Source organism: Ptychodera flava, chromosome 15 (assembly GCF_041260155.1).
Source record: "Ptychodera flava strain L36383 chromosome 15, AS_Pfla_20210202, whole genome shotgun sequence".
Lineage (NCBI taxonomy): Eukaryota > Metazoa > Hemichordata > Enteropneusta > Ptychoderidae > Ptychodera > Ptychodera flava.
In genome coordinates, this window is record NC_091942.1 from 23824120 (window position 1) to 23844742 (window position 20623).

Here is a 20623-nt window from a genome sequence, read left to right on the forward strand (position 1 = left end):
CGCAAGTGCAATGACCTTCAACCCCTCGTTTTTTCCACGCTGCCATATTGCGATTTTTGTCGCGAAGGTGATAAGTTGCCGTCTCGATTACCGAAAATTTGGTCTAGTACAAGGGGCTTTTACAACGAGGACACGTATTAATAATTGGTTTTCTCCAGGTTGCCAATTGTATATCCGTAAATTTCAGTCAATATTCTAATAATTTACATATCTCACGTTTCAATGTGGGGTAGCGTGGCCGAGTGGTCTAAGGCGCTGGTTTAAGGCACCAGTCATTTCGATGGCGTGGGTTCGAATCCCACCGCTGCCAAGAATATTTTATTCGAGTTTGAATGAAAAATCTACGCCTTACGCGTGTATTGCATGAGACTTTTTAACCACTGGACCTGACGTACCGGCCAGTCGGGCATTAGCTATCCTCCGGGTTCATTTTTTTTGTCCCCGGGGTCAAACATGGCCGAAGACGATGCTTTTGAAGATGACCCCGTAGTAGCGGAGGTAAGTCCAAACTTACATTATCTATGATTGCACATGTGTCCTCAGCAGGTTTATATTTTCTTCTGCGATCCGGAAGTGGTACGCCGGGCAGATGAAAACGTGCTTGAGCACATGCGAGTGGCATTAGGTTTTTTAACAGAAATGAGAAAGTGATCTCCGCTATAGGTCAGTGTAATTACGTGAAGCACACCTCCAGACCGTGGAGGAAGGTTGCAGGCAATAGAACACAGTACACTGTGTCGGGGCGAAGTACAGTCGATGACCGTCGAACGGAGATATCTTACAACAAAGAAAAAAGTGTCACATTTTGCATTGCTGTTTGCGCACACCTATATATGCAAGTGTAAATGAGCTGGAACGTCAGCAAATTGAACATGAAAAGTGGTCAAGTTCTTCCCTTGACCTGCTTTATATATTTATTGTTGTTTGCAAACCCAGTTGTCAGCAGTGTTGCTAACAGCTGACATTGTGTAAGCCCACAGTAATTGGAACTCCGGTATTTAATCGTTTTGTTCAATTGTCAAAAAGAACGGTTGAGTTTTTTATTATTAGAATGTTTCTCAGACGTACATGCAACTTCAGTGAATAGTATGAAATTATTCACTTCAAACTTGATCATTCCACCCCTAAAGAAAGTTTCAATGTATACTGGAAACTCAAAATGTTATGGCCCTTTCACACCTTGACGATTCAGCCAGCGTATGCCAAAGTATGAAAAATTTGGCCAATACGCAGGGCATATGTCAAATACATTATGGGTAAGTTTTGTATAAGTTAAGGGCATGCTGAAGCACGCTGGTATACGTTGTAGTACGTCAACTCTGAGGTCATCGAAAACTGCACAAAACTTTTCAACGTATTATATGCCAGCGTATGGCTCATACGTCTGCACACATTAGCCATAAGTTGTAGGTAGGTTATGCGCTCATTGACACTTGTTCACATATGTTACTCGTAAAAGTTACAAGTCGAAATGTGTCAAGATAATTGTCTAGCGTACCAAAAACATATTTTTAACCTATGAGTATGTTATGAATTAGCTGTGGAAACGCAGCTATCTGTTGGCGGGGTTGCCTGCGTCTTTATGTGGGTCAAAGGTCAACCCCGCCACGGATAGCTGCGGGCCATCTGCGAGCGAAAGTGGGTCTATTACGAGGACACAACATGTATTGGAACTTTGAACGGCAAAATAAACCAAAGTGAGCGTAATTCAATAAAATGACCTACACCTGCCTGAACTCTGATTATCGCTCACTCCCTAAATCCTTTTATGAACAAAATGTCTGGTTCGTTTACGTAATTTCTGCTGATTTTCCAAGGAGTACTCAAGATTTTCACTCCAGCAGCGAACTTTGACTTCTATTGATATGCTAATACAGACGTCGCTCGTTCGGTCAGATCCTTATTAGCATATCAATAGAAGTCAAAGTTCGCTGCTGGAGTGAAAATCTTGAGTACTCCTTGGAAAATCAGCCGAAATTACGTAAACGAACCAGAAATTTTGTTCACAAAAGGAGTTAGGGAGTGAGCGATAATCAGAGTTCAGGCAGGTATAGGTCATTTTATTGAATTACGCTCACTTTGGTTTATTTTGCCGTTCAAAGTTCCGATACATGTTGTGTCCTCGTAATAGACCCACTTTCGCTCGCAGATGGCCCGCAGCTATCCGTGGCGGGGTTGACCTTTGACCACATAAAGACGCAGGCAACCCCGCCAACAGATAGCTGCGTTTCCACAGCTAGTTATGAATATGCTATTTATACATTTAAAATTGAAAAAATACATCCTTAGTTCAGCAAGCCAGCGTTTTGGAGAAAATTTTTCACGTTGGCATATGCTGGCTAAATCGTCAAGGTGTGACAGGGCCCTTACAGAGGAAATACTATTAAAAAGTTTTTGAAGCAGTTTTTACATCTTTTCTATTTACCATGTCATTCTCACTTTCATCCCTTGCTGGAAACTCAGTGGTATGCTATGGTTGTGATGTAGTTACCAGTAACCAGGGTTATGATACACAGTTTATTCAAGCGTCTATAAAATATTGAACTAATCATTCTCTGGATAGGACAGGGGTTGAAATTTTCAATGAAAATTTAATAGGGTGTCTGAATTTCAATAGCTTGATATAACATTTCATATAAACCGTATTTCACATAAAATATATTCATTGATTAATAATGTGCTTTATTCCAGGTTGATGTGTACCTGTCCAAAGGTTTAGCAGAGAAACTTTATCTATTACAGGTATGCAAGTATTTAATTGTACTTAAAGTTGCGACATTGGCACCTGTGTATACTCAGAAATTTAATAAATTTGATAAAAAGTCTCTCTTGAAGTGAAAGAATTTCTTTAGGTGAACAATCCTTCAGGTATAGAACAGGATCAATTAATGCCACCATGTTTATAACAATATGTGTTTTTATCAATACCTGTAATCATGAGGAGTGTATATTCGACCTTTGCTTAAACCATTGTCATTTGTAAATTTTGAAGATGCTTTCATTTCCTTCATGTTTACTGGTAGTTTATGCAATGAATGAAATTTTGCTCAGCAAGATTCCTCTTCGTAACTCATTATCTTGGTCAAACACATTGATTTCAACATCAAAAACCAGGACCAAAGGAAGTATTTGCCAGACAGACGAGAGCCATTGTGCTGAAAATCCTAAATTTCAGAAAAAGTACATGCCATTTTATTGACGAATGTAGCAGCTTTTAACATCTCTAACTGCACATCTGTGTTTGAAATTCCAGTATCCAGTCAGACCTTCCAGCATGGCTTATGATGACTTTGAAGTGACCAGTGCCCGTGTCAAACCCAAGCAACAGAAAGTAAGGCTAGAACTCATCTGTTTGTCATCCAGCCATTTGTTTAGACCCAAGATCAAAAGTAAACCCTGTATGAAACAAGACATTCATGATCCCCCAAATTTTCTTCTGGAAAAGAAACATCAAAATTCATCTTTTGTTGGTAAAAAATTATTTTGGACAAGATTACAAATAAAATATTTAATATTGAATCATAGTAACTGCAAACAAAGGCATTCTGAATGTTTCAGTCTTGAAGTTTTCCAAGTTTTCATTGATATTGCTATTGAGGCATCATAAAAAAAGACAAACTCTCGTGAAGGTGTTTCAGAACTGTAAGTATGCTTTAGAAGATGTTTTTTGCATATGAGTAAAAACCTTTGCTTATGTCAAATACAAATGTGACAGATTTGTGTACAGTGTCCCTGACTGATGTACTTACACTGTTGCTGAAGTCGTTTGTTCACGTCTTCATAACTCCAATGTGTGATTGCTCGTATCATGTGTTTTTCAACAGTTTGAATTGGAAATGTCTCTGGACACCAGAAGTCCAAACTATTGCCACAGTAAAGGAGAACAAATTGCTTTGAACGTAGATGGTATGAACAAAGCGAGTGGTGCAACGTACAACAGGTAATTACATTTTTATGTTTACTGATAATAACTACTGAGACACTGATATCTATAAGTTTAACTTTGTTAGTAATGCAAATAAACACAAGAAAAATAAGATGGCGAAAAATGGTTCGTCCATGGATCTCAGATTCTATGATACAATAGTCAATTTATGTTGAAAAATCAACAGTATGTGTATGTAAAGGAGAAAAATAATAATGGTGTTGTCTTTCCAGTGATGTCATGGACAAACAGGTTTTGACTTCCAGTCACACAGCATCCTCAGTATCAAGATACTGTGCTGGTCTTCTCAAAGACGGTAAGTGGTACTCAAATCATGCGTCGTAAGTTTATGTTGATTGAAACTAGGAGTAAATTATACCTTAAGACATATTATTGAAAATGTGTAAATAACTTTTAGATGCCATAAAATAAATTCTTTGTTTGCTGTCCGCGTGCGGCTAGGTTTTGGGGCGAATCTGAAAAACAAACACAGATCGTCTGCTTGAAAATATGGCGCGTTGTACCCTTCCTTTGTCCGTAATGACTCATTCAGAATGCCATTATACAGCAGTTACTGAAATGTCGCAAAAACGCAAATGTTGTACAATCGTTTCAATACAACTAAGACTACCTATCGTAAAAGGATACATCAGCCACTGTACATGAAGTGTACATCAGCAACTCCGCCTTCTGCTGTAGCATATTAGTTTACCGTATGATCGATGGACTGTTTCACAAGTCAATTTCTCCCTCAATGTTTTCATGTGGGCGGAAGGGCATGAAATTGTTTCGGTTTCCATAAAAAAGCATTGAAAAAATTCTTGACTGGTTTGGCTTTGAATAAGGCCAAAGTAATTAAATTCTTTGTTTTGCGTCCACTCAAAATGGGAAAAGATACGCGTCTAAGTGGCTGAAAAACACACACAAGAAAATTAACACAATGTAATTTGATTGCAGTAAATAAAAGATTGTAACAAAATTTTTAGTTCAGAAAAGCTAAGCAGTCATGTCCTAAAATTTCCTATTCAAATACACTGTGTGTGTTTTTCATGAAAACCTTAAAAAACCTAAGCATGTGGGGACGCAAAACAAAGAATTTAATTACTTTGGCCTAAAGGACGGAACGGAATTTCCATAAGCTTTTCTGCGATCCGCGATTAATCACAATATTGGATCAGCATCCAGGCAAGCAGGTACCATGAAATGTTCGTTGTTGAGTTCGTACACAGTTGAAGTTGCTCTTATACTCTGAACATTTTTCTGCTACAAAACGATTGGGTCATTTTATGAGTCCAGATTAGAATTCAGTTGTCAAAAATAGCCACTGCATTCAGCATAAGCTTTCTTCACAAGCAGAACATTTGGAATTTAAGTATGCAATAGCGCTGATCACTGAATGTCATTGTCTTTCATTATATGCAAAAATAAGTATTTTTCCGCATTTTCCGCAAGAACAATGAAAATAAAACCTGCTAGTGTTACAATGCATACCAATGGTCATACTAATTCATACAAGTTTATGGCTCAGCTCAAGCTGCAACAACAACCATGCATGCACCAACAAAATTTGTCCGAACTAGAGGCAGTGTTATCCAATGTCGCACATGCAGCTGTATTAGTAACAAACCTGACATCGCAATCAGCGCTATTGAGAGTCGGCTAAAAGAGTAGTTGATACACAGAATTCAGAGTAAATATCCAAAAGTTACAGCTAATGGAGCATTTAACTCAAAAGGAACTGTGCTCAGGACTGGTATTATTTGACACTTGAGACACTTAAAGGAGGATTTACAGTCAAGGCTGTAATGATTTGTTCAGCTACCCACTCTTCTTACTACAAGAAATGTAATTGTATGAAAGAGACGGTAGTCTCAACTTTAACCAAAATGTTTAGCATTTGTTTTCTTAGTTACAACTACATAGTTTGTTATACTCAGTAACTTTTTCAGTTTTATATTTGAAAATTTTCAGGTTTTGAAAGAACAATTTTTGTTCTACCTCAACATTTTGAAAACTATCACTACTTGTTTTTTCTTGTGTTGTTTTATCTCGTTATCTCGTTCTTGGCCTGCGTTTACTCATGGACTCATCTGAGCTTGCTGAGAGCTACTGGTAATCTTCAAATGACTACATGAGATGTTCAGAGTTCGTTGGTACTACATAGACTTTATTTCTCGGTACCTGGGTAGACAAGCTTGAGAGGTGCCATTGCCCAAGATACATGTCTCCAACTGTCTAAATGCATTGGACTACTCATTGGTCGTTCTGTCTTCCTGCCCTGTCTATTGTATTTTTCTCTCTTATAGTCTTGTCCTTTGTATTCCCTTTCTCGTATTTTTTTAGAATGGGATGTTAAACGTTATCTTTAAGGCGTGGCTTTGATCATACGATAGATATGAATTTAAGATAAAATTATACGTCCTATTGTAAACATCAATACAGGTCTCGGTCTTAAATCTACATGTCACAATTAATGTTCAAATACTGTAACACGTTGCAAATCCATCACGGAAAATTCTCATGTTCCTTCATTAAGTGTTGACTACCTTCATCATTCTGATATAATTCAAATATATTTATGTTTTTGTCCAAACTTCGTAAACATCCTCATAGTACGTAATTAGCATCTTTTTGCATTTGTTGCACATATGCTTTCTCTTTATGATTGAGATCTTGTTATTTTAATTAATAATTTTGCTGTTGTCTATGCATACACCTTCATCAGAGACAAAGTATCTTCTGAACACAGCCAGTTGATTACTGTCACGCTGTACATGTGGTACATTGTGTACTTGTATGATGTTTATCACCATTGTTACTATGGAATCTCTGTTCAGACTCACAGTCACCTAACTATAACTGTGTCTGTTGTCCTTATACAAGTATAAATTGTGTTTCCAAGCATTGCTTTCATCATGCTCAATGAAGAGCACAAGAAACGCTGCATTGTAAATGTAACTGATGATTTTTCATACTTGTGACCAATAAACCGATTGGAAAGTGTAAGTTTATGCGATTGATCTATGTTGTCTTTTTTTCTATCTTTGTTTTTTCTGCTGGCTGGCTGGTAGGTTTTTCAAAAATCCAAGGATGGCAAACAAAGAATTTTCTTTAAATGGCATTAAACAGGAAAAAAGGATATGTATAATTTAAAAAACTAAGATGTTATCAAACTTCATGACAGTTGATACTCATATAGGCATGATAGAAATCGTGTTATTGAATTTGAACTTTTTGTCCGTAGGAGAGCTGCATTTGACTCCTCTGCAAGGTATAGTACAACTGAGACCAAGTTTCAAATACCTCGACAAAGCTGATGTAAGGGTGAAGCAAGAGAAGTCAGCTGATACAGAAGGCGAGTATTTGAACTTCATGTAACCATGGTGATAAGTAGAGACAAATAGTCAACTTGTTATATCAATTTGTAGTACACACTATTCAACTTTACAAAATAATCATGAAATTCTGTCGTTTGAGATATTGCTTCACACATTTTTCTTCAATGCAGATTATGTTCTTGAAAGTCAAAAGCATTATTGTAGTGATATATGATTCTGTCTTCCATGATAAATTACTCTATGAAAATGTTTATAGTCTGTTCCTAGTAGATTTAAGTACTCTCTAGTATCCCATTTCGGTCCAAAAACGCTTCAAATGTTGTCATTGGTATTTTTGAACTGGTTTAAATGATACCAAAAATCAACTTCTTCTACCAAATGTTTTTAAAGAGTAAGTAAGAGGCAGCCATATTACTTCTCAAGTGGCAGACATGAAAAAAAGATTTTTTGTAAATCGACCACAGCATTTTGAAAACACAGTTTATCAAACTCCATTGTAAATTACATGATACCCATCATTCATTGATACAGGTGAGTCCTCCCAGGACGAGGAAGAGGAGGCCAAGCCTGTGATGGTCAAGTTTGCCAGACCAGAGACTGACCAAGCCAAGGCTAAAAGGTTGGCATCGTGGCAGTACCTGGAGCAGAAACGGTCTGAGGAACCATGGGTGGATCTGAACTACCATCACATTGATGTAAGCCAGGAGCAAATTTGTTGAACGATGGTTTTATTAGGGTTGGCTATTTGCATGTCAGGGAGTTAGATTTGTCAAAATTGTAAAAATTCAAAATCCTATGTCTGAGACAAAAGAAAGCTTTTTTGATCTTAGAAAAACTAATGTTGATGTATGAAGAGATTTCACTTTGAAGTTGATCATAGCCATGGCTTAATACTCTATTCCTCCAGATGTAAGTATGTGTGGAACTTTTCATCAATCTGCGGAATGGGCCAAACCAAAGTCTGTATACCTAATTTGACAAATCTCGCTCGAGTATGACCAAGCATCTTTCAAAACCACATTTTATAGCACAAGGGGTGCAAAGCGAAGGGATGTAGTATAGTGTTGAAGAATAGTCTCAATGACTCTCACTAGAGACCATGTCAGTTTCATAGAAAATGAACTGTGTTATTTCAGATGTCATAAATATTCATTGTAGCTTCAAGTATTAGTAAAAGGATGGGCTACCCCAATGAATATTTATCACTTTGAAATTTCCCTTCCAGCAGTATTGGCTTGTGTTAGTGTGAGGCAAGTGTCTTGTGGGTAATATCCTGGGGGTGGCTGTACTGGAAACCTTGTATCACAATAATATTTGAGTTAAATGTTTCCCAGGGGTAGCACCTAATATTTTTAATTTTCTTGTTTCAGGATGTAGCATCAGAGGTTGAGTACAACCAACTGTATTCACAGGGTAATGACTTTGAAGTCACAGAGTTTGGAACCTCACCAAAGTAAGTAACGACTTTGTAAAAAATTCCCAAATTACAGACTTTTTTCCTAAAATTCTCCACCTCAATGGTGTGGTCAGTGTTGACTTTTTTGAATGTTAAGCCTTTTGTTGCTGAACAAGATAAAATTTTCATATTTATTGCATATCTTTACATACCGATATCGTTCACTGGCCACACAAAGCACTATCACAAACTCCTTTCCAACATGTCTGTTGCAGGGGTTATCTTGCAATGCTGATGCCGGAAGAAGAATCATCGGATATCAAGATGCCACAAATGCCCAGCAATGTTCTGTCAATGACACAGTTGAAGACCATGCCACTGGCAGACCAAGTCAGAGCTCTCCTCACAAGTGGTAAGTCTGTGCTGGACTTTTGAAATTTTGAAAATCTTGTTTTAAATATTACAGATAGGAATAGTAGATACTTGTCTAAAGGGATTAATATCAGGTATGTCACAGGAAATAAAGTTATTAGTCATATGAAATCAGCTAGAAGAATTTGCAGACTACCGATAGTATAAGGAAAAATGCACTTGAAATGACAAATCTATTGTTTCATAGGGACATACATGCTCAGCATATTTCTTTATACTTGTAATAGAAATACAATGTTTTCAGATGGCTAATCTTTTTGGTTAAAATTCCATAAGGAAATAACATTTTTCTGTTCTCTTTCCCTTTCATTATCTCTGCATCATCAGCAAAGGTACTGAGGTTTTCTCAGCTTCTGACCCTGGTATCACCAGTCACAGACCAGACAGCTGTGTTACGAGCCTTACAACAAGTGGCTGTTCTGGTCCAAGGATGTTGGGTCGTGAAAAGGTGTGTTGTAATTCATCTCTGTTCATTCCATCCAGTTTGGTTTTGAGAAAGTGAGTTCTGCCAAAATGTAACTTTTTCAACAGCTGTTGTCGTTTGCTTCATGTTATGTATACTCATCTCAACTTACATTGCCATGGTCAGCTTGAAGTCCATTAGTGGGTCTGTACTATGGTGTGACCCTGTATTTTGAAAGATGGAGTAGTGAGCTTGACAACTCTGTGTAAAGAGATATCAACACATGTGCTACTTTTTTGTGAGTCAACTCACTTGCTTTTAGTGGTGATAGTGGACACATACTTAAAGAAATTACAATACCTAAATAACCTGCATTTTTGCAAAGTGTCCATAGAGTCAATTGTGATCTCATGTTTTAAGGAAGAATTAACCATTGTGCACCAATTGTGTTTATTCTTTTTTTTGTCACTGAAGGAAATCTGAATATTGCACCACAAATTTAAACAAATTGTCAATAGTTACTTTGTAAGATTGAAAGAATTACGTCATTTGTAACATTAAGTAATTTGATCGATTTACAGTGAAGTGTTGTATCCCAAGGACTCTATCAGTGCCAACAGTGGTGTATCAGCTGAAATTCTTAGCAGAGGCAGAGACTACATTGTAAGTACTGATCCATGTTCTATGCAGGCATAGTTTGTTACAGTAGAACTCGTGATGCAAATGAGAGCATGTACTTACACTAATGCTTTAATGCTTTGGGTGCTGTCATTTTTCCCATCACATTTAATCAATTTTTACAAATTTTCTGTGATTTTTTTGATAATTTCAGACCAAATGGACATCACTTTTCATTTACTACAGTTTTTTGATCAAAATTTTGGGAAAAATCTGAAAAATTGGCTTGATCTGAAAAAAAAAACATTTCTGGGTTTAAGTAATATGCACCTCGAAAGTGAAAGACTTAAACTTTTGCTCTAACTTTCCTCAAGGGATCTTTCAATCATTCTCTTTCAAAATCAAGAATAAAAATAGGGGGTCACCGTGCAAATTTTGGTACTAGAGAAACAAATTACCCAAGATTTACCGATATTAGAAATTCAAAATGGCCGCCATCCCTGTGTTAACTCTATGGAGAAAAATAAAAATTTTCGAATTTCGAAAAAAAAAAGCCGGTGAAAAGTTTTCTTTCACCAAGAGCTTTAAAATGAACCCCCACATGTAGTATATCAGAAGACAATTGTAAAAGTTTGAGAGTCCGAATGTCTGTCCCGAGGTGCGTTCTACCTTAAGGTGACAAAAATTTACTTAGCACTTAAAGGGTTAAAAACGATGAGTACAAGGACTTCTTGCTTAAATTTGCACTGAAGCATAGAACGGTACAAGTCAAAAGTTTGCAGTGCATGCTTTCTGAAAAAATCTGAACAAAGGACAAATGAGCAAATGGTACTAAAGATAAAACAAACCCTAATATTATGTGTTCTTTCTGCAGATGTGGAAATTTACACAGAGTAGATATGTAATTCGGAAAGAAATCGCCATGGTTACCAGGGTAAGTGAGATAATTTTATCACCAAACTTCCTGTTGCATGTGGATGGTGAGAGAAAATGGTAGACATTTGCATACATTTTCACAGAAAGTAGAATATGTGCGTTTAAATATTCAATATTTTTTATGCAATCATAATTTTTCATGTACATATATTTTGTATGTATATGTTATTGCTGTTATATTAAATTCTTTGTAACTGCAAAGTTGTGTTGATTATAGCGTGAAGTAACAGGGATAAAGAAATATTCAAGCAGCTGAAATTATTGTGGCTGTTGACAGTTTCTGCCAGAGATCCCAGGAAATATAACTGCTACAACAAATAGCCATTTACTTGCACATGACCTTAAACACCCTTGAGTGCTGTAATATTTTTCCACCAAAATTTTAATGCAACATATTACCAAAGTTTTCTGTAAATTTTAAATGATTTTGGACCACATTGACATCACTTTTAATAGGAAACAGATTTTGGTGAAAATTTTGGGAAATTATTTAAAATATTGTATAGATGTGAAAAAAAATTAGCAAGGCTATATTTTATAAAGGAGACAAAAGTTGACTTTGGCGTTTAAAGGGTTACAAGAGAAATAGCAAATGGAAAGATCTCAGAATCAAGGATATTTGTGCAAGGCAAGGAGGCACCAATGCTCTGACTGAGTTCACAAAGTTACAAGAGTAATGCATACCAGTATTTGCCAGGGACCAAGTACACATTCTCATTGAATCTTGGAACTCTTTACAGCTTCCATCAGAAGACATCAAAGAGATGCTTGAACAGATGTCAAGAATGCAAGTCAACCAGGGTTGGCAGTTTTTAATAGAATATGATTCAGTGTTTGTGTCAAAATTTCCAGAAGTTGTGCAGAGGCAACAAATGTTGTGGGATAATAAATACCAATCGTAAGTATTTGAATTCTTGACAAAGTAGTGTGTTTCGTGCTGGAAAAGAACTTTTAATCAGTCTCACATTTGATGAATAAAGATTGATTTCTGTTCAAAGATGTTTGTGAAAAATGAAATTTGTGAAAAGTTATGTAGAAAATATGCAAATTTAAAACCAAATTAGTAGTATGGTAGATAGATAGATTAATACAAAGCAATACAAATTGTGTCACGTATCCATGAAGGATGCTTACAAAGTTGAATAGCGACAAAATGCTGAAAAGAGGACTGTCTTAATTTCAAAGTTGACGTAGTTGGAGATGAGCAAACTTCATGTTGTGGGTGATTTGTAAGAGTTACAACACAGTACACTGTTCGGCCATTTTTCTTCATTACTGTAGTTTAGCCTTTTGAATTTTTACTTCAGAAGTTAGCATGGAGATCTGCATGACTGCAAGAGCCAATCTGGTGTTGGTTTTACAAGTGGTGAGTGACAGGGACCTGGAGCCAGTTTTGTCAGAATAGGCATAATTTGATTGGTCACTATGCTTCAACTCTAGCATTTTTCTGACAATTCTTTTTTCAGATTATGCAAAACATTGAAACTGGTAAACCTGAAGCAGAGAAGAAAGGCAAAGGCAGAGAACTACCACCTCATGGTATGCATTGTATTGGATATGACAGTTTGTTTGTTTGTCTCTCTGTGTCCGGTGTACAGAAAGTGAAATTCTTTGTTGTACGTGTCAACACATTGCCATAAAATAGTCGTTCATCATGTAATTACTCTGTGAGAGTATATATTTTTCCCACAATCAGGGCAGCATTTGTATACACTTTCAATAACTGAGTGGGTGTCTGTTTCCTATTAGACCAAATAAAAAAAATTGTCTTTCCAGTAACATGCCACTGAGAATCAGGGAAGGTAGTTTAGAGAAACTTTTTCATTTTTCTTTTTATTGACTGAGACCCATAAAAATAAGAAAATTTCCTTTAAATTTATAAAAAAAAAGGTGAATAAAATGTGTAGGGTCGCCTAGTTCTTCTAGGGTAGGTTTGGTTACTGGAAACATTTTTTTCATTTGGCCCAAGAGGGCCAACAAATTTTTGTGAGGAGTGAAGTTTCATCAAAGATGTGAAAAGTAGAGAAAAAATGTTGATATTAGTCATAATCACAAGTGTAAAAAGTGTAAAATGGGACAGAGAAAAATTGAAAACCTTCAGTTTTGGGCTCCATCTTGTGTCTTCCTTTGTGAATTTACATCTTGCCATGTTAGTTGTACTCTATATTTGCAGTCATGGCCCGGTATCAAGAGCTGACTGCTGCAAACATTTGAACTAGTGTTTTCTTGTTGTTTTACAGCTGCTGTTAACATAGATTTCATATGTGGCAAGGAGCGGGTGAAACAAGCCAAGGTCAAAGCCAAAGCCAAGCTGGAGCAACACCCAACAACCAATGCGGATCCTGCCCCAGTTCCCATGGACACGACCCCATCTTCACCACCCTTTGATAAAAAGAGACTGCATAAGCCTGTGACAGTGAATAATGTGACCATGAATGGCCCTGAGATTGACACCAGCAACAATGAGAAGCTGAGGACGGAGGTGCAGAACTTTGTCAGGGAGAAGTTTTTACAGCAGTGTATTCTCACAATCAGTGAGATGAGACGTCTTCTGGTCAGTAAACTGGCCGCGTGTTTGCCAGGACATATATTGGCATCTGGAGTATCAGACACTCTGCTAGAACAGTGCGCATTAGAGATTGGTGCCAAGTCACTTCAGCTTCCTGTAAGTATATTCATGGGAATAATCCTTCCCCCTTTCAATTCTCTTTCATAGCTCCATCTCAGATGAACATGCAAGTCTCGCACAAAATATTTGGTCTGCTTGTCCTTCAGTGTATCCTGTTTTTGCTGCTCATTGTTTTTGTCTTTTTTCCCGTCAACTCTGGCTGTCATGTTCGCATGATCTTTTTGACATCAGTATGTTTCATTCTCAGAACTCAGTCTAAATGAGAGAAAGAATTTCCATTTACTAGAGATTTTACTGTTATTTTTAGTTGTACTGCTATTTACTTGTCTGTTTCAACATTCCAAAGATGTGAAATAAGTCCAGCATCAATATTTTTCAGATTTTAAAATTACAATACTAGTATTACAATGCGCAAATCTAATACATGGCAGCTGAAGCATGGTTGAAGTAACCTGTTCCAATATCCAGGCTTTGAGGTTCAAGCAACCAAGCTTGCAAAAGTTCACATCAAGTAAAGGTCTTAATTTGACATTGACCATGGAGTGAATATGACAGTGCTATTAATTTTTACATTTTCTCAGTTGAATTTATGATTGACATTCAATACTGGCAAATGAATAGTTTTGTCATTTTAGTAGTTTCATTTCTTATTTCCTGTAAATTGCAGTGGCCAACTACCTTACAAGTTGAGGACAAAAGAGTTTTTGCGTTAGGAAACCATGGTGATGAATATGACAAGGTAAGAGATAGAAAACATTTTGTTTTTGAGGAGTTTAATTAAACATCTCAGCAAAATAGATTTGTCAGAAACGCGTTCATTATGGAAACCAGAAGAGAGAAGATGAGGTTTTATGTGGTGTAGAAACAAATGTGAAACAAAAAATCAACTTTGCAGTAAAAATAGTGAAAAATAATTTCATTATTGTTGCTGTTGAAAATATCATTTACACTCAGCCATGGGTAAGGGCTTAGTCATTGGACAGTGCAATGCATTTTGGGTAACTTGCAACATGGAGGTTTCATGCTCATGTTTGTCAACTATGCCAGCAATTTTTCTTGCAAGATCTATCCACCTTGCTTTTCTAACAGTCCATTCACCAAGTTTTATAATTGGTGGTAAATTTACTCCAGCTTTAGTTTTATTCTGTCATATACCAATCGATCATTCTCTTTCCACAAAGGGCATTTGACTGTGGATAATTTATCATACTGTCTTTAATAGTTTCATTTCTTTTTTCAAGAATTTTTAAAAGCTATGCTTGGTAGGCTGTGTAATATTGCCAGAAGTGATGGACCACAGTTGAGCTATCTTGACAATGGAACGGAACTTGTAATCTGTAAAATTGTTTTACACATTTTACAATGTAATGTTGCTGACAAGCAGAGTAAAACATACCTTTTGATGAAAGTTATACCTTTCTGTTTGTCCCCATTTTACAGTACAGGGAGGTCATGTTCGATATGTATCAGTACAACTTTAAATACAGACGTCAGCAATTTACAGAAAAATTTCAAGAGACTTTAGGAACAGAACCAAGCAGCAAGTCTGAATTTGATAAAATTTTGAAGGTGAGAAATACCAGAGACTTTGTAAGCATGAATTTTGTGGAATAAGTCTATTCTGATGTCAAAATTTGGAACAACCAGTGCTTTTCAATGGCATAGTCAGCCCTATTGATATCAAATTGGGGCTGTTAACCCTTTCTCCCCTGTTTGTCAGTGTAAAAGTCTAACTTTGCTACAACGAAACAATAGCGTTGTACCAAAATGTAGTACTGAACTAGTTAAAGTTAATCCAGTGATGTGCTTACTTAGTGGAGGAGATTCCGACAACCAAAAGTTGCTGTCTACAGAGTTAACACTGTCCATAACAAAAAGGAAAGTAAGTGTTTATTAAATGTATGATATTATATATACACAAGACTTTCTGTATTTGTGATGGATGTTTTTAAGATATATATTTTAACATACTGAGAATCTCATTCACAAACAGTAACAGAAAACATGTTTCATGTCTATTTCTTGTGAAACAGAGGTTTTTATCTCTGAAAGAACATTACAAGGATCACATTCACTGACAGAAATATTCTAGAAAACTTCTTTCTGATCAGTGATTCTTTGAAAAGAGAGCTATCATCAGAAGATTAATTATTTTGTTTTGCTTTATTATAGACATGCTGTGTTACAAGAGGGGCCTACTGGTATTTACGAGGAACAATGCCATCCACATAGCACAGGCCTTACAACTCATCATAACAAGATGTAAATACAGGAAAATATAACACAAATCTTGACTCTTGATAATTGTTTTTCTTTGGAGATGAGATCGTGACTAGTATCCCCTACAGAACAGTCTTGTGCCTTCAATGCCGATGTTACTGATCTCTTGAAACAATCCAACAATGGAAATACGTTGGCTGGATCACTCAACATTGATGCTAAGAGAAGGTACCAGTGCTTTTGTAGGTGATATTCCGAGGTTCTTAAACTGGAGTAATTATATTTTAAATGAAATGGAAATTATGTATAGTGAGTTCAACTACTTCAGCGGACTTCAGTAATTTACAATAGGTAATCAGTGTTAATTTCTTTAAATGATTTAAGGCATCATCAGCTGCATATGCACAGATTTTTCTGTTTATAAAAAATGATTTCCCCGCAAGCTGAAATTGTGAAACTGGGCATTTAATGGTCGTTCATGATGAAAGTTTTTACATCTTCCAAGTTGATTTGTTGTTTCCCACGGATACATTGTCTAACTTTGTTTTGCCTGTTTTCTTATACAAAACGGCAGTCTTTCTGCTTTAAACACCGGAGACAGATGTCTGTAGTGTGCATTGCTATCGCTCTGCCTGATTGGCTGTATGCAAATTAGATACTTAATGCTATTTACATATTTAGTGATGTGCATGCACACCTGGCAACCTACAGTAGTTGCTTTAAAGACTGGTGTAGACTTAATCCAAAAATCTAGCAACATATTTATATAATGATTGCAATTTCAAAGGAGAAAAAAGACACAAACACCTCATGATCTTGTTACACCCAAGTTAATCTCAATCCCGGGCCTTTTCGACCCAGGGTTTAACAAGTGTAAATTCCCAGGCTTCGGATTATTTGCCTCAAACTCAGTGCCAGAAAAATTAAAGTATTCCCCTGAAGGAAATCGAGAGACTGATGTGTGCCTCAACATGAATGAACTTTTTATATTCCTGTTGCAACAAGTATCATTCATTAAATTATAGCCCAGGATTGTTATACCAAAGGGAAAACCTCTTTTTGACTTCGTTATCAGAGGGATAAATGCCAGTCATAGGCTTGAAGTTTTGTAGTAGTCTTCCTCGAAGACATCACTAGATCGTGTTACCAAGGAGATTACATAGAAGCGTCATCATATATTACACTTCAGAACTGTGATCATGGGGCATTTTGTGTTATGTGACTGCTGCTCCCAATGCATCATGGGAGAGGACTTGATGTCAAGCCATCCTTCATACGAAGTTATTATAAAGTGACTATCAACTGACTGTTGCATCAAGGGCAATTTTTTTTGTAGTGAAAGTTACTATAAAGCTAGAGCAAAGGTACAATTTTCATTCAAGCTGATAAATTATATAAGGGATAAAATCTCTTCTGCATTACATGTATCAATGAATAGCATATAAGTATGCCAAAATTATAGTTCAAGTTCATGCATGTGCAGATATCAGTTCAGATATAATTTTTCATGTGGTAGAAAATTCTATGAAGTGATTCTCAACTGTTGCATGATGGGCATTTTGTATAAATGCAACAGTACTAATGTAGACTGAAGTTACAATTCTTACTCAAGCTGATAAGTTCTGTTTGATAACACATCTTTCTTCTATATTTGAAAAAAGAGCATTTTAATATGCCAACATTATAGTTCAACCAATGTATGTGCAGATTTCAGGGCAGATACCGGTATAACATTTCATGTGGTACACAATTATGTGCGTTTTTAAAACAGTACGTTTATATTTTGTTAACTTTTACACATTTCCAATGTGTGAATTACCGAATTTTGTTGATGTCTGATGTCTCCACAAAAATTCAACACGAAATAAATTGGATGTTGGTATAGAAGCAGTAGAGGCCACAGCAAACACTGGTATACCAAAATGTGGAGACAGAACTGTTCATCTTTCAGTGAGATTAGCTGATGACTTTTCGGGTTTGCACAGCTACCAAGCAAATGATGGTAGATGTAAAGATCTTTTATATGTGTGTTTTTTATGTGCACAGAAGTGAATGTTTTGAAATGACTCCAGAAAGTAACCTTTGGCCAAGTGGTCTCTCTTGGTTGAATTTGCAGTTCTTCAACTGGCTACAACAACAACACAATGTTCTATTCATTCAAGAATTCTGCTTAAAGGGACATTAGCTGTAACTTTTAACTTTTCACTACTCTGTTTCAATGTATCAACTACAGAATTTTACTATAATCCGATCATCATGACCAATGCCCGGTGTCCTGCTTGCCAACACAGCCTGTATATGTGAAATGACCATTGTTATTGTTGATAAATGTATTCTAGTCCAGACCTGAATACAAAATTTAAACAATAACAATGCAGATTATACTCATATAGGGTATATTTATGAGCTAAATATTAGGAATTTCTCCATGGTTCAGGGATTCAAACCAGAAACTGCAGATGATACACAGAACAAACAAAATAAAAAAAATGACCAAAGTTACAGCTAATGGATCTTTAAGTCAACAGAAGGACTTCCCAGATGGCATTCAAATGCGTTAATTCTCTTTGAAACAAGAAAAAATGCAAAAGTCATATACTGAAATGCAGTGACAACTCTTTCATACTTTCTTCATTATCATGTTTACAACATTTTCAAAGAGTCCTGTTTTGAGTTCAAGCTTTTGTGCAAACCCTCATCTGATTAAACTATTCTTGTAAAATATGGCATTATGAAGAAACATTTTATGAAAAAAAAAAAATTGCAATATTTTTGTGATAGTTTTCGCCAAACAAGCCTTCAAGTCTCTTAGCTTGCCAACCTCTGCAAGAGATTTTTTTACAGCTTACGTATTTCAAATATTATTTGTAGGTGTACATGTAAACTTTTGGCATTACTTTTTGAGAAATTTAATTGTTTTGAAAATGATTCTCTAAAGTTGTGTCACATCAGTTCTGTAGGCATTTTATTTTTCAAGCTTCCCGTGAGAAGCAAGCAGTAACTTTTGGTCAGAAAATGTTCATGATTCCTCATTTACGATCTCCTTTCTGATAGGCTGCTGCATCATTCAAGAATTCTGACTTCGCTGTTACTTACTCAGGCTAAGTACATTACAATGTGTCCAATGTTTAATTTCCGAGCGTGCCAGCAACTTTCATATTTTCGGCATTAATTTTTTTTCTGTGACATACTTACCCTGGCAAGATTAACTTTCATTGAGCGAATGAAGCTCATCTCCTGCACAAGGTTGCTGGAGAATGCATTACAAAGTATCACAGAAAAGGAGGCACTCATTGTCTATCACTGAACAGTGAAGAGTGGATTTGCAGAAACAAGATTTAAACCTTCTGTTTAACTTTCAGTTATGGGGGCATCAGATGTAAAAGTTTACACATGCATGCATGCATGAAAATTCTATCAGGCAAATTATTTGTACCATATTCTTGTCATAAGGGCTCACCTTAGTATCTTACTCAGTGTTTGTCTCATTTCAGATTGTCTTGATCACTGAGTATATTCATATGAATAAGGGCATAAAGATCGATAGGGTCTTTAAAAGACTGACCATACTTTGCTATATGACTTGAAAACATTGCATATAATATTTTTCAAATGTTATTGGTAATATTCACTAGCCAAATAATTCCTCAAGTCCAGCCTCTGATTTACCATCCCTATTGGAGCTTTATCTGTTTATATTGATCGGGGAAATATTCCTAAATAAATTGACTTTGCTCGAAAATAAACTTGTTTTATTTCAGACAGATTGTTTTATACTGCATTGTCCAGTCTTATTTGTTAGAAAGTGTCATTTTTTCACATAATCTTGTGGGCATCAAATCCTCAGCTTTACTCAAACTGTTTTTGATAAGACACTGATTTAGTGTCTTGATGGAGTTCCTAAGCGCCCAGCGATTGTCAATGTCCTGTTGATAAAAAAGCGAATATGACAATCAATATAATTATGGAGACAGGTTGGACAGGGTGAACGTTTGCTATTATTGTTTTTGTGAAATGTAACTCAAATATAGATAATACTTGGAATACATGGAGGGGGGAGTGATGAATATTGCTATTAAGTTCCAGCTGCTGGACGTTTTACTTCCTGAGATGGGCAAATGCCAACACCTGTTCTAATTTTGCCACAGTTACCGTGGAAAGAGAAAATCTAACTATCACAGATTTTAAGCGGGTGGCCACTTTTTAAAAACAGTGCCCTCACATGGGCATTTTGAAGACAAGGAACGCCCCTTTTGCCATATTTAGATTACAGGTGACTGTATACAGTACCTTTAAATGCTCTTTGCATCATTTAGTTGCTGATGTTCAGTAAATACATTGGCAGCTTTTCCAAGTCAGTTGAAGTCACCATTGACAGTATTGCAGAATGAATATTTTTTAAATCTTAAGAGCTAGAAATGAAGATATCACTGTGAATTCTGTATAACACAATTTACTATCATGCTGAAGTAAATCGGAAAAAACTATTTTCCATACACTGATGAAGTGATTTTGATTTTTCCATTTCAACTGAGACTGTTTAGCTTGATAATTTTTCTAATTGTGTGAATGCTTTCAGCAATAAACACAATATTTAGAAGTCTTGTGTATGTGATGTGGTGTTTGTTTGCTAGTACTTTGAAAACTTTATTTACTCCAAGAGCTTCAAACTAAGCCCACATAAGAGATAGCCCAGTGGTGTAAAGATGTGAGCCCAAATATCTGT

The 20623-nt window shown here is 36.2% G+C and overlaps 1 protein-coding gene and 1 non-coding gene across 2 annotated transcripts; both read left to right on the forward strand.

Moving 5' to 3' along the window:
* The first annotated feature begins 8 nt into the window (after nucleotides 1–8).
* On the forward strand, nucleotides 9–20499 carry LOC139152311 (DNA-directed RNA polymerase III subunit RPC5-like). The gene is made up of 18 exons (XM_070725453.1): nucleotides 9–498; nucleotides 2692–2742; nucleotides 3254–3331; nucleotides 3825–3940; nucleotides 4159–4241; nucleotides 7170–7280; nucleotides 7795–7958; nucleotides 8634–8716; nucleotides 8935–9071; nucleotides 9419–9539; nucleotides 10076–10157; nucleotides 10987–11046; nucleotides 11789–11946; nucleotides 12515–12615; nucleotides 13289–13713; nucleotides 14345–14416; nucleotides 15118–15246; nucleotides 15850–20499. The coding sequence occupies exons 1-18, from the start codon at nucleotides 454–456 to the stop codon at nucleotides 15907–15909; spliced, it is 2076 nt and encodes a 691-aa protein (XP_070581554.1). The 5' UTR covers nucleotides 9–453; the 3' UTR covers nucleotides 15910–20499.
* Nucleotides 229–310, forward strand: Trnal-aag (transfer RNA leucine (anticodon AAG)). Its single transcript has one exon. It is a non-coding gene; the product is annotated as a tRNA-Leu (tRNA).
* Nucleotides 20500–20623: the final 124 nt, after the last annotated feature.

Excerpts from the sequence above, each read along its gene's own strand:
- LOC139152311 (XM_070725453.1), top strand. The coding sequence starts at position 454 with ATGGCCGAAGACGATGCTTTTGAAGATGACCCCGTAGTAGCGGAG. Across the intron at positions 8,717-8,934 it reads GAGTTTGGAACCTCACCAAA|GGGTTATCTTGCAATGCTGA; the intron begins GTAAGTAACGAC and ends TGTCTGTTGCAG. Across the intron at positions 10,158-10,986 it reads GCAGAGGCAGAGACTACATT|ATGTGGAAATTTACACAGAG; the intron begins GTAAGTACTGAT and ends TTCTTTCTGCAG.